This window comes from Camponotus vicinus, unplaced genomic scaffold (assembly GCF_025532165.1).
Source record: "Camponotus vicinus isolate PSW18456_S1 unplaced genomic scaffold, iyCamVici1.0 SCAF_9, whole genome shotgun sequence".
Lineage (NCBI taxonomy): Eukaryota > Metazoa > Arthropoda > Insecta > Hymenoptera > Formicidae > Camponotus > Camponotus vicinus.
The window spans coordinates 12,596,464-12,610,602 of NW_028141981.1; the positions used below are offsets into that span (position 1 = coordinate 12,596,464).

A 14,139-nucleotide genomic window follows, 5' to 3' on the forward strand; every position below is an offset into this window, starting at 1 on the left:
TCGTCCACGCCGGACACAACTCCAATGTATGTTGTGCCGAGTCGTGCGGACAACCACAGTGGTGGCATTCTGGTGTGCGCTCCTTGCCTATCCTGCACAGGTATTCACTAAAACATCCGTGTCCGGTGAACACCTGTGTCATCCGGTAGGTGATTCCTTCTTGCCGAACCCTATCCACCCACTCTGGCAGATAGGGTCGGATGGCCTTAACGGTCCTTTTTCTCGCTATGCGCGAGTCTTCGAGTGACCGCTGCCACTCGAGTAGCATGGACCGTCGAGCCTGGTCCTTCACCATTCGACGGATCCTGCCGGTTAGCACGATACCGTTATTGCGGAACTCGCGAACCCTCCTGTACATAGAACTGTACATTCGGGCCGCGAGGTCCAACGGTGGCATGCCCGACAGGACCGTCGCCGCCGCGTGACTGATGGTTCGGTAACCCCGAGCCGCCCTTATGGCCATCCGCCGTTGTAACCTACGCAATAGGTCTTTCACTCGGCGGGTGACAGCTACATCCTCGGCCCACACCGGGGCTCCATATAGGGCTACCGACGCGATCACAGCCGCGTACACGCGGCGCACACTCCCGCCTGGTCCCCCGAGATTTGGGAGCAGCCGGCTCAAAGCCATTGCTACTCCCTCTACTCTCGGGTCTAGCTGGCAGAAGTGCTCTCCGAAGGACCAGGCCGCGTCCAGGCGGAGTCCCAAATACTTGATACTTGGCCCCACCGGGACGCGAGCCTCACCTACACGGATAAGAGTCGGGGGCGGCGGCGGGCTCCTCACTCCATAAAAAAAAACCGCTTCGGTTTTGCGAGCCGCCACCCTCAACCCCAGGGTCTCAATGGAGCGCAGCACACTCGCCAACGCTAAGTTGGTCCTGGTGGATCAGTCGCTTCCCCCCAGTCATTCCCCCCAGCAAGCACAAGCGTGTCGTCTGCATAACAGACGACTGTGCTGCCGGGGGGAAGAGCTGACCGGAGGACGTGGTCATAAGCGAGATTCCACAATAATGGGCCCAAGACTGAGCCCTGTGGAACCCCGCAACCAATACTCCGTTCGCATTCCACCCCATCGCGGTCGATATATGCCAGGCTCCTATCCCGAAAATAGTCCCGAATCACTGCGGTGAGATAATGAGGGATGCCGTGGTGCTCCATGGCCCACGTCTATTAAGCTAGCATGCCAACATGGGCACAATGACATAAAACGTACAAAATATTTAGTGCTCCTTATGTGCTAATTTATTGCTCTAATCCTGATTTTATTAACTCTAGCCGTTTAGCGAGAAATTATATTTATGCTTACTTTTTAAAAAGTTAGAATGCCCATTAAAAAAAATAATGATAAAAGAATAATAAAAAGAAAGCACTTATACTATAATTTAGTGCTAATTATGTGCTTACAATATACACTAGGTTAAATTTCAGTACGCTACTCTTTACACCGGAAACAACCTCAAAATGTACATCATACAAGAGAGAAGTACCAAAAATAATAACGATTTCGAAAATTTCTTTACACTATAATTTAGTGCTAATTATATGCTTACAATATACACTAGTTTAAATTTCGGTGCGCTACTCTTTACACCGGAAACAACCTCCTCAAAATGTACATCATACAAGAGAGAAGTACCAAAAATAATAACGATTTCGAAAATTTCTTTACACTATAATTTAGTGCTAATTATGTGCTTACAATGTATACTAGTTTAAATTTTGGTACGCTACTTTTTACACCGAAAACAACCCCAAAGTTTCCGTCATACGAGAGAGAAGTATCGAAAATAATAGTTTCTTATAAGGTATACTAATAGGCTTTGAAAATTCACGATGTCATATGTCTTCTCAAATTTTGATGTCATTGCGGATTAAATTATCGTGTAATATGGAATTTGTTTTGAAGATAATATATTCAGGTCCATATATTTAATCTAAAACTGCTTAGAAAAAATATTGTATCATTGTTGAATTGTTTACAATCTGGACTTACTTTAAAAATTTTTGTGCTTGCACAGAAAACTGTGTTCTATTAATTATTGCATTGAAATTATATAGTTATATATAGTTGATTTAAATATTTAGCAACAAATTTTAGCAAAATCATAAAGATATTTAGATGATATATAAATAAAAAATATTAATTTTAAAGAATTATTGTATTTTTTAAATACATTTATCATTTTCTTCCATTTAATTTTTAGATGCAATGTATATATTGCATATATCTATTCAGCAAAGTTTCTCAAAGTGGGCGCTATTGCCCTTCTGTGGGCGCTTGAGGGATCTGGGAAGGCGTCTGATCTTAGGAACCACCCACAGTTACAGAAATATTTTGGTGAAATTCAAAAATTACAGACACAGTTACGCTTACAATTTTATTAGTTGAAATAGTAATAGATATTCTCGGGGAGGGGGGGGAGGCGCTGATAAAAATTATCTTTGAGAAAGTGATGAACTAAGAAAGTTTAGAAAACTCTGATCTATTGTATATATTTTATATTATTTTTTATTATTGTATATATTTTGTATATAACACTAAATGTGGTTGAACTTCATCTGTTTCCTGTATCAACGTAATATGCGTTGTCATATCGTCATATCGAATCCAGTGATGAAAACGGAATACTAATGCTGTAAGGTGACCAATGCTTGTGTTACGTCCGGTGGACTCCACGATTCTTTTCTTTCCTCGAAACGATTTCGTGGAAGAAAGAAATCAAGGATCGACTTGCATTCGGAATGCAAAGCGATTCTTCTTAGGAATAAAGATAGCACTTAGAAGAACGCAACCTAACCCGCGGGTATCGCCATTAAACTTTAACAAATCTAATTCAGAGAATGGCTAGTCGAGATAGCGCTAACGGAACACTAGATAAACCCTTGAATTAAGAGACGCGAAATTATTATAAGAAATTCCAACAGCCGTATTCATTCGTATAGTTTACTCTTGAAACCGCTCTATCTCAGGGATTATTAAAACAAAGATCCGCTGGTTCTCGGGAGAGTGACAAATAAACGTAAGACAAACCTTCCGAAATTGATAGTGCACGTGCGCTCGTTCGACAGGCCACCCTCAAGCGTTCTCCGAATCGCCAAATCATCAAGCGATAAGATAATCAGCTCACTCCCACTCTCTACTGGATAGAGCTAAGTCTCGAGCCAAAGGGCTTAACCAATTAAAATCTTAAGAGACCCCTCTCCTAAAAATCAAGCTCCTCGACCTTAAGAAGGGAGTAATAGAAATTATTTTCTTCGCCTAAAAAGATTCCCCACCATCCAGAAGAGAGGAGGAGTAAAAACCTTAAAACTCGAGAGCCGAAGGCGCGGACACGCAGTTCATCTTTAGAAAATATTGAGTCAACTCTTGAGTGCAGTACAGAGTATTTTTCAAAATTTCGAAGTTCAGTATCTATCAGTGAACCCACTCTCTCTCTCTACTAAATCTCATGAATCATTTTCAATAAGTGAAGTGAGTGAGGTGAAAACGTTGGACCAAGCGAGCATTCAATTCATCGTCAACCAGCAATCACCCACCTGCGGTTCCACCTTCGGCCAGACCAAATTCTTCTCACCACTTTTCAACGCTCACTATAATTAGTAAGTCTAATTTAAATTTATTGTCTTCCCCCTCTCGTGTTAACTTTGTAACTGATTGTCATTGGGAATGATCCTAGACCGATAGATAAATGAAAGAAATATTCGACATCCAGCTTTGAGAAAATAAGTTTTTCAATAATTCGATAATCATTTTATTTTTCCTTGTCCCACTCCTCTTTCTAATTCACCCATCATAATCCTTCGTTCGCCGGGAATCTCCACAAGGCGATTCGCGAACAATTCCTCGTTCGCCGGGAATCTTCGCAAGGCGATTCGCGAACAATTCCTCGTTCGCCGGGAATCTCCGCAAGGCGATTCGCGAACAATTCCTTGTTCGCCGGGAATCTTCGCAAGGCGATTCGCGAACAATTCCTCGTTCGCCGGGAATCTCCGCAAGGCGATTCGCGAACAATTCCTCGTTCGCCGGGAATCTCCGCAAGGCGATTCGCGAACAATCCTTCGTTCGCCGGGAATCTCCGCAAGGCGATTCGCGAACAATTCCTCGTTCGCCGGGAATCTCCGCAAGGCGATTCGCGAACAATCCCTCGTTCGCCGGGAATCTCCGCAAGGCGATTCGCGAACAATTCCTCGTTCGCCGGGAATCTCCGCAAGGCGATTCGCGAACAATTCGTAAGTAGGTTGCGTCCTTCCAGATGGCCCGACCTTTCAAGGGTCTGGACGTAACACTTGCATTAGACAATTTTGTCCGGATTCTAGGTCCTGTATAATCAACCAGCCCTATTAATTTATATTTTTCATTATCAGGGCTTATAAACTCACTGGGTATGTCTTTTAATTTTATTAGAGTATCATAAACATCAAATAATACAATAATTCCTGAAAAGAATCAAGATTAAACATAATTAAATTTTTAGAAGCAACGCCAGTATTTAGATATGTAGGTAAGTAAAAGAATATTAGTATTGAGAACTTCGATGACTTACAATTAGTTGATATAGGTTAATAAGACGAAGATTGCAAATTTGAATCACGATTCAATTACTCTCGCCAGATGTTTTTTTCGTTCATAAATCTATTTTACTTTATTTCTTTATTTTAAAAAATTTATATTTATTAAATAATAAGACATAGTTTTAAATAATAAAATATTTAATATTATATGTAGTATTTGCGCGTAAACATTTATAAAAATAAAAATAAATAGTTTTAACAACATGATAAGCATGAAAAATTATTAATTTTTGTGCGTATTTATTTCTTTCACAAATAAAATAAAAAATCTACAGTACAATACATAACATATGCAATGTTTTAATAGATAAAGAATATACCTGGCAAAGATATTTTTGATTTTTCTATACCATTACAGTTTTTTGTGCAACATTTTCTTTCAGGTAGCATAACATGCAATTTTATTACGTCTTTAAATAATTCAGCATTAGATAAAACATCGCTTTCTATCTGGATTACAATTAGTTTCTTCTGACGTGGTCGACAACCTTTATTGCAAGAAGATACTTCCTCAAAGCTAGGAGATTTTTCAAATAGCTTACTAGCTAAATGACTCACGCTTGTTTCGCAATCAACTATGTTACATATTTTATACGCTGCCTGTTTTACGGGAAATATTTTAGACAAAATTTGTGTGCGTAGTCGGTATGTATGTGTCCTCATACCTTTGTCCATAGTATCTAATACTATATTAAACAATGGTATACTACTCCGTAGTTTATGCATCTAAACATGAATATAATAAAAATATTGCGAAACATAAATATAGTAAAAATAAATTAGCATAAAGTTATTTTGGGAAAAAGTTTATATATAAAATAATTATCTGTTTTATTTGATATTATATTAAGAAACAAAGAAAATTTTGCTAATTAATTATAGTCAGTAAAATAATAGTAGAATTAAAATTAAAATATATCGTAAAATTTGACAATTGTAATGAGTAAATTAATTTATAAAGTGGCTAATAATAATATATCTGTAGGGACGATTTCTCCTACTCCGCCTCTGTTACACACACACGTACATATTTACTCACGTATACTATATAAATTCTAATCCCGGCATGCATGCATCCGACATCCGCTTTCACTTTTGTAAGTTTACAACCCTTGCATGTTATGCAGCCTTCCATCGATCCCTTACATCGCCGATTAACATATGGCAAACACACGGCTTTTCCTACACAATGGTCACTCGCCCCTCCGAGAATCTTCCCGATTATTAAACTTTCTCCCGGATCATGCATGTTGAATCCTGGTTTTCCAGTATCCCGCTTTCGAAGAGTGAATATCAAGTCTCAAGAGAATCTATCTCGCGCCTATCGATAGCTCACATCACGCCCTCAGACAGTACACACGTGACTACATACAATATACATGCGCCGCTCAGGTTATAGATCAAAATAAATTCAAAGTTTGTTAATTGAGAAGCGTTAATTTCTTGCATCCCGAGATCACCCACATATCAAATATAAACATTTCCATGAATGTGATGTTAACTTTGATAACATATCTTGTCTAGTAATAAAGGATAATCAAGAGATGCAGCCAACATTATTTGAAAGATGCTATCAAAAGCACATGTGTGAATAATGGAAATAATTTGTTTGCCCAATTTAATAGGACGTAAGGACATATTGCCACCATTTTTTAAAATAGGTATATTATTATTTTTTATGTATGACAAGGAATCCTGAATAGCGCATATATTTTGCCCTAAATACTTTGCGATACGTTTCCCGCTTTTCTCTTTTGCCAATCCTCTCCAATTTTCAATTTCATTAGAAACTAATAGATCTGGCGTACTTTTTTCTACAGAACATTTCTTGCAAATTCTTCGTTCACCATATCCTTCTTCATCACCAAATGATAACGAACATTCGTCCATTACATGTGCTGCTTTTTTGCATATAGCACATAAATGCGCACCAGTTGGTATATCGCCATTGCTACAAGCTGGACACGACAAATTGGTTAAACCTCGATTTAAAATTTCATCATTAATTTCTGCAGTTCTATCTTGAGGAATTAACGTTTGAAGCATATTATTTGAAGAAGGAAAAACAACTGATTCTGTCTGTGTATGAATATTTTCCTCTATGTCAGATTCAACAGATTCCATCACATCGTGTTGGGCTGCCTCAACAATTTTTATTTTGCCATTAATATAATTTAGATGCATCTCAATGAATTCATCGATCCTTAATTGCTGTTTAGAATTTTTTAATAAATTATTTTTAATTTTATTAAAATTTTTTAATTTTTTAATTATTTTTAATTTTATTAAACTCTCCTTCGACTGGCGCACTGGAGGCAGGTATTCGACCATAGCCAAATTGATTTCTACTGATGGAAGACCAAAGTGGAAGAAGTTGAATATCCTTAAGCAAACGTTTTGCTAGTTGAAGGTAATAATGAGCATTTTCACGATCACCACATTCATCAGATAAAGATATAACTTCCGCATTAATTTCTGCTCCCCATGCTGCCCACATATTACGAAAATTCATTGTATAGATATCATCATTCATTTCATCAGTATCGGTATACTCCTTTGCATTTTCATGAATTTCTGCAATGCTTTCAACTTCATATTGATAAACAATATCTGTTTTATATAAGTTAAAATAAAAATAGGTAGACTTTTTTGTCGATTTAAATTTTTTCAAACTATATTTTATGCTTATTCTATATCTAACAGATTATAATACACTGGTCAAAAAAATTATCGTAACACTCAATTAATATCAAAATTTCGCGTAAATTCAAATAAGCACATCTCCGCGAAAAATTGTTGTATTTGAAATTTTTTTTTTTTTTATTTTAAAGGGTAAAGTCTCTACTTTAAAGAACTTTCGTTAGATATTGATTTTATCCTCTCTTCCTCCCGCCATCTCTTTAAAAGTAAGGATATGTTTTTTCTCCAAAAAATTGCATAGTTTGACGAACTCCACGGGATGGAATAAATTTGTTTCGTAAATACCATCATAACTATCAAAAAATATGGACTTTTCCTTGCAAATTAAAAAGAATTGAAGTCCGTACGATTTTTTTTCGCGAAGTTACGGCGTATCAAAATTACCTGTGCACAAAAATGCATTTGATAAATCTTTTAAAAATGTGGCATATAATTTAATGAAATGTGCCACATCTATCCGAATGTAGCAACGAGGTAGTAATTGATTTCTACAAGCATCTGCATATTCTTCAACAGTTTTGCATGCTGTAAAGCATCGCACAACCGCTGTTAATAGTGCTCTACTGGAATCAATAACAACTTCTTTTGGATATGGCGCCCCACTCTTTAGCCATTCCATAAGCCAAAATTGGATCATATTAGTGTGATGGCTTTCGGAAAGCATTTGAGCAACGCTAAACTGTTCTCCATCGCAGTTGACTACAATTTGATATAGAAAAATGTGTTTGGATAAATAATTTCCGTGTTTCTGTATTTTTTTAACAATACTGCCTGTTGCATCTATACAAACACAGCTCTCTCGGATGTTTTGTAGAGTAATCGCGAAAAATATGTATTTGGTGATTTGTCCAGTAATGAATAAAACAGGGATCCAATCCAATATTATAAATGCTGTCTTTAAATATTTTCTGTTTCATTATGTATATTGCTATTATGGGATCTCGATGTAAATATTGAGCATTATTAAATTCAGTTTTAGCTGTATGTAAAACTGATGACGAATATAAATGAGGAGGCTCAGGATCTCCTTCCTTCATTAGTTCTTCCGCTTTTAGCACGATATACATCGACAGATTTAGTTTGTAAGTGTCTAGCAATAGTTTGCCTTATCGGTGCTCTGAGATAACGCTTTCCACATTTTGCTTTTCCGTTTACTAACGTTTCTTTTACTATGCAATTAAAATATGCGATTTTTAAATCTGTTTTGACTTGTATAGTACAATGCAAATGCCTACCACAATTACAGGCACCTATGTAAATAATATATTTAAAATAATAATTAAGACTATTGTGTATAATTGCTTGGTATTGGACCAAGAAAAATTTGTGCCATGTGCACAACGAATCAGTTTCGTTTCAACGAAAAATTAAATTTCGTTGAAACTGACGCACTATCATCCGCGTCTGGCTCTTAAAGCCCATTAACATTTAAAATATGTATGTCACATCAAGAGCCTTTAAAATCAAAATTTAATAATTAAGACGTTATAATATCTATAACATTGAATATGTAATAATGGACTTTAAAGTAACAGAAAAGAATTGATTGTATATACTGCAAAAAGATAGATAATTTTAACATTCTTGCAATTATCGAAATATTTAATAAATTGTATTTATTCGTATACTGTTCGCATTGGAATATTTTTAATATTACTATGATTATTATTACTTTAATATTATTATTTAAGAACAAAATTAGAATTTTATTAAATTAGTAATTAGCAATTTTATTAAATTATTTTCTTATATTTTACCTTTTATAATTTACGCATGAATGCGTGCATGTACAAGATGGGGCAATGAAAACTTTTCATCTTGTTTATTTCATAATTGACTGATTTGTATGAAAAATTGAAAAATATATGTGATGGATATTTGACACACATTCATATTTGTATGTCGCGCCCACGCATGGTGGTGCTAGTAGCATTAAGTCTCACGTGTATTCTTACGCGCGCCTATTTCGTGCGGACCGTGTACTTTTTGCTTTCTTCTTGTCCTGTAGCTCGTTAAGGAACGAAACATATATTACACATAATAAAGTTTATACTAAATACCCAACAAGGTTATGGGCCCAGGGACGAATCCAGTGCACATAATTAGGCAAGTAATGTGCACGCAAATAATTATAACTGGGCATAAGTTGAAAAAGAATATTTAGAACGGAAAGAATTAAAGTGAGGTTATATAGAAACGAAAGCCACGTGTAAGCATATTTCGCATAAGATAAAAATGGCTTCAGCAATGCAATCGATTGATCGGATCGACAAGTTAAATAGTAATAATTATCGATCTTGGAAATTCAATATGAAAATGGCATTAATATAGCGAGAATTATGGAAACACGTAACTGGTGAAGCGATAAGACCGACAGACAATGAAAATGAGATAGACCGGTATAATCGCACAGAAGAAAAGGCGTTAGCAGCAATCGCCCTAAGTGTGGAGGGGTGACCTCCTTTTGGACACGTAACTATTCGACACCGCTCGATTGGACACGCATTATTGGACACGTTTTATTGGACACCGCACGATTCGACACTGCACGATTGGACACGCACATTGCACGATTGGACACGGCAGCATCGGACACTGCACGATTGGACACGTACATTGCACGATTGGACACGGCAGCATTGGACACCGCACGATTGGACACAGCACGATTCGACACCGCACGATTGGACACCGCACGATTCGACACGCAAGATTCAACACCGCACGATTCGAAACCGCACGATTGGACACCGCACGATTGGACACCGCACGATTCGACACGCACGATTCGACACCGCACAAAGAGCATGAAGCAGACACACACACACACACACGGGGGGGGGGTGCAAGGGGCTTCGGCCTCCCTCCCGCACCCACCCCGTCCCCCTCGCTTCGCGTGAAAAGTTGCAAAGTGGAACCTCGCTTCGCGTGGAAAGTTGCACTCTATCGTAGGCACCCCTACCGGCGGGGTGCATACATGTCCAAATGTGCGGTGTCGAATCGTGCGGTGTCGAATCGTACGGTGTCGAATCGTGCGGTGTCGAATCGTGCGTGTCGAATCGTGCGGTGTCGAATCGTGCGTGTCGAATCGTGCGGTGTCGAATCGTGCGGTGTCGAATCGTGCGGTGTCGAATCGTGCGGTGTCGAATCGTGCGGTGTCGAATCGTGCGGTGTCGAATCGTGCGGTGTCGAATCGTGCGTGTCGAATCGTGCGGTGTCCAATCGTGCGATGTCCAATCGTGCGGTGTCCAATTGTGCGGTGTCCAATCGTGCGGTGTCCAATCATGTGGTTTCGAATCGTGCGGTGTTGAATCTTGCGTGTCGAATCGTGCGGTGTCCAATCGTGCGGTGTCCAATTGTTCGGTGTCCAATCATGCGGTGTCCAACCGTGCGGTGTCGAATCGTGCGGTGTCGAATCGTGCTGTGTCCAATCGTGCGGTGTCCAATGCTGCCGTGTCCAATCGTGCAATGTACGTGTCCAATCGTGCAGTGTCCAATGCTGCCGTGTCCAATCGTGCAGTGTCGAATCGTGCGGTGTCGAATCGTGCGGTGTCCAATCGAGCGGTGTCCAATAAAACGTGTCCAATAATGCGTGTCCAATCGAGCGGTGTCAAATCGTTACGTGTCCAATCGGGATACGCCCAGTGTGGAGCCTGAGCAGCAAGGACATATTATAGATTGCAAAACAGCATCTGATGCATGGGAAGCATTGAAAAGAGTCTTCGAGCCAAAGTCAAGACCAAGAATATTGCAATTGAAAAAGCAAATGGTATCGATACAATTGGAGTCTGAGGAATCTATGACTTCGTACCTAGGAAGAATAAAGACATGCAGCGATAGTTTAAAAGAAGCCGGACATGAAATTAAGGATGACGATCTGGCGTATGCAATGTTATCTGGTCTGCCGGACAGTTATGAAGGGATTGTCATGACACTAGCAGACTTAGATGATTCCAAGTTCAAGTCATCGGAGATAAGAGAAATACTGTTAAGCGAGTACGACAGAAGAGCAACAAAGGAATCTAATAAAGCAGGAGGGCAGAAAGAAGCGTATCATCAAACTAAGGAAGCGTCACGTCAGACTTCAGAATCCAGGAAAGAAGAGAGAAAATGTTTCAAATGCGGTAAACAAGGACACATAGCGAAAAATTGTAAAATGTTAAATACGAAGACGAATTATAAGACTAATGTACGTAAGCATAAGGATACATTTTTGTTAGAGATAAATAATACTCAATTAGACGATTGTTGGTTACTAGATAGTGGCGCAACGCATCATATATGCAAACATAGGCATTTATTTAGAAATTATAGGCAAATAACCAAAGAAAGGGTTTATTCAGGTGATAATCATACAGAAGGTGATTTAATAGCAATAGGAGTCGGCGATGTTAAAATAGAAACCTGTGTTAATAATAATATATTTGGTTTAACTTTGCAGGATGTTTACCATGTACCTAATGTAAGAAGAAATTTGTTATCAGTGTCGCAAATAGAAAGGAAAGACAAAAGATTAATTTTTGATAACGGTAAGGTAAAGATTTTTAATAAGAAAACTAGGAAGATAGTGGGGGAAGCATTTGACAAAAACGGTTTGTACATCATGAAAGCAGAAAATATTAATGGTAGGTCAAATCAAACAGAAACATATATTGTAGACAGTAGTAAAGTAAATGAAAGCCACAAATGGCACCAAAGATTCTGTCATATAAATATTAAAAACATTAAAGAATTATCTACGAAGAATTTAGTTCGAGGTTTAGAAAACGCAAATATTGATAATATTCATTGCCAAGGATGTAGTATCGGTAAGTCTACAAAAGCTCCGTGTAAACAAATAAAAGGTAGACAGACAAAGAATGTAATAGAATTAATTCACTCAGATTTATGCGGACCTATGCCTTCAAAGTCAATAGGAGGATCAAAATATTTTCTTACGTTCACTGACGATTATTCGAGAAAAACTATTGTATATTGCTTAAAAGGTAAAGACGAGGTAATAAGTTATGTACGTAAATATATAGCTAGAGTAGAGCGAGAAACGGATCGAAAGGTAAAGAAAATTAGGACAGATAATGGGTTAGAATTTTGCAACAAACAACTTATAAACTTATTTAGCGAATTAGGAATAAAACATGAACGAACAAATATATACACGCCGCAGATGAATGGTGTTGCAGAAAGAGTTAATCGCACATTATTAGACATGGTACGTTCGATGTTGAAGACAGCACAATTACCTGAAAGATTCTGGGCAGAAGCAATATTAGCAGCATGTTATGTCAAGAATAGAACTATACATTCGGCGATCGATGATGATACACCGGAAGGAGTCTGGACCGGAAACCAGCCGAGTGTGAAACATTTAAAAATGTATGGGTGTCTAGCGTATGCAAATGTACCAAAACAAAATAGGCGTAAACTCGATCCAAGAGCAAGGGAATGTATATTCGTAGGATATTCAAATAAAACTAAAGGATATAGATTATGGGACCCTGATGTGGATGATATTATTCAAACTAAGCATGTAGAGTTCATAGAGGAATTATTGGCGGTTTTGAGTATATTTATAAAAGGAAAACATATAACATTCCGATTAATGAAAATAAGGACGAAAATGAAGTGGATAATGAAACTACAATCAAAAGGACAGATCCACAAATATGTAAGAATAAAGATTGTGAAACTAGCGAATTACAAACATCGGAAGAAGAAGAAGTAGAGTGTGAGGCCGAAAAGAATAGCGGTACATACAATTTACGAAAAACACCAGCACGAAATAAGACAACAGTTTATACACCGAAAAGCGAAAAGATAGTTAGAAATCCTTGGGGTCGCCCAGGTAAACCAAAAGATATTGAAATTAATTTAACAGAGATAATAGAACCGACAACATTCGAGCAAGCGATGGAATCACTTCAATGTAATGAATGGAAAATAGCTATGGAAGATGAACTTCGTAGTTTAGAAAGTAGAGATACATGAGAAATAATTAATAAAGTAGAACATGTTAAATGTATCGGTAGTAAATGGCTTTATAAAGTAAAAACTGATCCAAATGGAAAAATAATCAAATACAAAGCTAGATTAGTCGCACAAGGTTATAATCAAAAGAAAGATGTAGATTATTTTGAGTCATATGCACCAGTCACAAACATTTCAACAATTAGATTATTATTAGCTATGCCAATATCTCAAGGTTGGAAAGTACATCACTTAGACGTTAAATGTGCGTACTTATACGGGAAACTCGCGGAGGATATATATATGAAACTGCCTCCAGGATATGATGAGTCAGGTACGAAAATAGCAAAATTAAAGAAACCGATTTATGGATTAAAACAATCCGGTCGAAATTGGAATAATACTATTGATATATTCCTAACTAAAAACGGATTCCAAAGATTGAAAAGCAATAATTGCGTATATATGTATAAAAATGATCTTATATTAACTATATGTATATATGTGTATATGTATATATATGTAGATGATATCGTGTTATTTACTAAGAACATAGATAAGTTAGAGAGAGTTAAGTTATTGTTAATGTCACAATATGAAATAAGAGACTTAGGAAAAGTATCGTATTTATTAGGCATAAGAATAGATTATAATGAACAAAACATGAAATTATCTCAAGAGTTATATATAAAAAGGTTATTAAATGAGTATAACATAAATGAATGTAAAACAACGAAAACACCCGTTGAATTAGGTATAAAATTATCAAAACATGACAGTCCTTCAGATGAATGTGAAAAAGAAGAAATGAAAAATGTACCATATAGGCAACTCATTGGTTCTTTAATGTACGTAGCATTAGCGACGCGTCCAGATATATTATATATAACAACAAAATTA

At 37.4% G+C, this 14,139-nt stretch overlaps 1 protein-coding gene across 1 annotated transcript; it reads left to right on the forward strand.

Annotated features, from left to right (window-relative positions):
* The first annotated feature begins 845 nt into the window (after positions 1 to 845).
* On the forward strand, positions 846 to 13,260 carry LOC145976613 (uncharacterized). The gene is made up of 4 exons (XM_083107843.1): positions 846 to 1,129; positions 10,921 to 11,737; positions 12,440 to 12,829; positions 12,886 to 13,260. The coding sequence occupies exons 1-4, from the start codon at positions 846 to 848 to the stop codon at positions 13,258 to 13,260; spliced, it is 1,866 nt and encodes a 621-aa protein (XP_082963969.1).
* Positions 13,261 to 14,139: the final 879 nt, after the last annotated feature.